Below are 3,198 nucleotides of genomic sequence, written 5' to 3'. Positions count from 1 at the left end.
ATTCGCCGACCCACGACGGCATCTGAATCGTTTACATAAACGTGTGCTGGACTTTGGAGAGGTTACCCTACGCTTCCGTAGTTTGCTCACATTACATTTTTATCGGCTAAAGATTCCTACTGTCTGAATATCGCTTACACTCTTACTTGCTGCATCGCTGATCATTCAGGACGCTGTATGAATGAATAAATACATGTTGCTTTACATTGATTTATAGGGTTTAACTTAGGCAAGGGCAAAAACTGGATTTTGTGTAACTTTTATTGACTTCAGATATGGCGGCATTCAAATCACAGCTCCGGGAATTGACCGAAGCACACAAACAGGAGGTAAGCTGTTCTAGGTTAAACTGCATTGTTAATACGTGTGCTTTTATATTTAAGAAAATACTAAAGTTAAAAATACATACATCTTTCAGCGTGAAAACAATATCTCCAGTTAACCGCATACTCTGTATGTAGCACGTACACTTTAAAAATGTTTATTGTAAACGAATACAAGAAAATAAGGGCTACAAGGGTAATCGGACCTTCTCGGCTTTCTCCGTCATATTCCGGTTTAAATAGCAGAAATCAGTTAAAAAAACAACAGCTGTTATATTGTTGTTGCTCATCTATTGAATGAGCTCCTGCCATTTTAAAAGTTTCAAACACAGCTCTTTTATCAATAATCAAGATTTTAATCTTTTCTGATATTCATAGTTTTCGTGAAAATAATGATGAATTGGTTATTCAACAACATCTAGAATTTTTGCTCCTGACTGGTTAATGTCGAAAAAACAACACAAAACATGTGCTCCTTTTGCCTGGTGCAATATAAATATTTTTTTCTCTGTCCCCTTCACCTTTAAGTCGCAATACGTATATAAAATACTGTCTTGATTTTAATCTTATCAATTTTCAGGCATTTGATAAGGCTTGTAAGGAGGCGGATTTTACCGAGGGTCGTCTTGTACGTATTACGGAAGAATATTACCCAACAGCTTTAGAATTTATCAGGACAAATTTTCTGGTTCAAGAACCAATCGAGAAGGCCCTTGGTGTTCCATGGAACGATGAAGTGAGGGATTTCTGGTTGTCAATGTACAAGTAGGTGGCTTACAAAGATTTTTTAAAAGTTTTATTTTGTTTATAAAAAACCACAAGATAAAAGAAATAGCTATAAGTAATTTACTGTAATGAAGTGTCGTTGATGTTATTTTGATAATTATGTTTTGTGCCGTATCTATCATTGAAAAAAGGTAAATAATGTAAACACACCAAATGGACTAAAAATTTTGTGATTTAATTAAGTTAATCATAGATCTAAAGCGAATTATGAGTTTCAAAATACATGAAAAAAAATTATTTAAAGCACATGTATATAAATTTATATTATGCTTAAATTTGATATTAGAAAATATTGGTAATAACTAGATAAATAACATGTTTTGACTTTACGCAAAGTAAATATGATATGTTTAAAATTCTACACACTATGGGTGGACACAATTTATATTTAAATGACTTGAAACAACTTAAGTGTAATATAGAGGTAAATGTGTCACAATATTTAGAAAGAAACATTATTCTAAACAGCATTAGTTTATCAGTAGAGTTTCTATCTATTTGATTATTACATGACACAACTATCAGCTCATATATATATACAAACTAGCGGCCACATCATGTATTTTGTTATTAATATAGCTAACTACATAAATTCTATCATAAGTGTTTTCTTTTTTGCAGATGTAATGTTTCCATTATGTTACTAGCAGACGATGGTGACGTCATAGCTATTCGGACCTCTCGTTTTTTAACGTATGATGAGGTACCAGATGACGACGCTATACAAACGCCGACTCTCAGATTGCTCGAGGTGTTCTGTCATAGGGGAGAAGCAAAAGCGGATTTCTTCGGTCATTTTGGTGCCAAAGAGTGCATACATTTTTTTGGTCTTGGCACGAATGATAAATACAGACACCATCACCTAGCAACCCGGATGTTAAACGCGTCTGTAGCATTTGCGAAGCACTTTGGTATAGATCCTATCTATATTAAAGGTGAAGGATCAAATATCTACTCTAAACTTGTCTACGAACACTCGGGGTTCGAACTTTTACACGAGGAAATGTTCGATGATTTTGTGGTTGACGGTGTAAAACCAATCCAGAATACAGGAGAAAACAAGTCTTTACGATTTTATGGTTTGAAAATCTCTTCTAAACAGTAGGCGACAACTCTGCAGTTACTGTAATGAAGTCCAATTAGCATTATAATATGTTATTCTTGTAGATATTTATTAGTTAGTTTACTAGTTTTAAGGTATATATATTTGAAACACCAAAAGAAGTTAGTGACCATTTTGGAACTTTTATTTTTCTAAAAATTTTGATTCAAATAAACCATTCAAAAGACGTGTTTGGAATTATAAAAAAGCTGATTTTTCAAAACTTAATAATCTTATCCGCAATACTGATTGGTCAGATACAAAAAAATGGAAATATAGATCAAGCTTGTGACTTTTTTACTGATAAATTCTTAGAACTTGCAAAACAGTGTATTCCTACATAGATGGCGTTGATAAGACCTAAGGATAAATCCTGGTTCAATTCAGAAAATCGTAGAAAATCGCGCCAAAGAGATAGACAGTTTCACAAAGCATTAAATTCTAATAGATCATCAGACTAGGTAATATATAAACAATTAAGAAATACAGTAAATAATATGAAAAAAACATGCAAAAGAAATATTTTATAATAACCTCGAATTTTCCATAAATGACTTACATTCTTCGATTCCGCGTAAATATTGGCATACAATTAAAATGCTTGTCAAGGAAAACTCGTCGAATACTGAAAGTATACCACCTTTAAAATGTAACACAAGTAACAATAATTATTAAATGACAGATTTTGAAAAAGCTAATACGCTTAATGATTTTTTTGTTTCCATTTCAGACCTTGACGAATCAAATATTGATCTTCCAAATTTTTCATTAAGAACAGAAGCGATTCTCGAAAACTTTACAATAAGTGAACAGGAAATTACAGATATTTTTGGCAAATTTATTCGTAAACAAAGCATCCGGGCCTGACGGAATTAGTCATAAAATGTTAAAAGAAACGTCTAAAACACCATGTAAACCACTCTCTTTACTTTATAACCGTTCTTTATCAGAGAAAATATATCCGTCTAGTTGGAAATTAGCACATGT

The 3,198-nt window shown here is 32.4% G+C and overlaps 1 protein-coding gene across 1 annotated transcript; it reads left to right on the top strand.

Annotated features, from left to right (window-relative positions):
- Positions 1 to 144: 144 nt before the first annotated feature.
- Positions 145 to 2,215, top strand: LOC132760155 (uncharacterized). Its single transcript, XM_060752063.1, has 3 exons — positions 145 to 329; positions 904 to 1,088; positions 1,731 to 2,215. Exons 1-3 carry the CDS (start codon positions 276 to 278, stop codon positions 2,212 to 2,214), a joined length of 723 nt encoding a protein of 240 aa, XP_060608046.1. The 5' UTR covers positions 145 to 275; the 3' UTR covers position 2,215.
- The last annotated feature ends 983 nt before the right edge of the window (positions 2,216 to 3,198 follow it).

Source organism: Ruditapes philippinarum, unplaced genomic scaffold (assembly GCF_026571515.1).
Source record: "Ruditapes philippinarum isolate M1 unplaced genomic scaffold, ASM2657151v2 ctg20693_1_1_1_1, whole genome shotgun sequence".
Classification (NCBI taxonomy): Eukaryota; Metazoa; Mollusca; class Bivalvia; order Venerida; family Veneridae; genus Ruditapes; species Ruditapes philippinarum.
The sequence above is the reverse complement of the archived record's forward strand: the minus strand, read 5'-3'. Positions and strand labels throughout refer to the sequence as shown.

Excerpts from the sequence above, each read along its gene's own strand:
- LOC132760155 (XM_060752063.1), top strand. The coding sequence starts at position 276 with ATGGCGGCATTCAAATCACAGCTCCGGGAATTGACCGAAGCACACAAA. Across the intron at positions 330-903 it reads CCGAAGCACACAAACAGGAG|GCATTTGATAAGGCTTGTAA; the intron begins GTAAGCTGTTCT and ends ATCAATTTTCAG. Across the intron at positions 1,089-1,730 it reads TTCTGGTTGTCAATGTACAA|ATGTAATGTTTCCATTATGT; the intron begins GTAGGTGGCTTA and ends TCTTTTTTGCAG.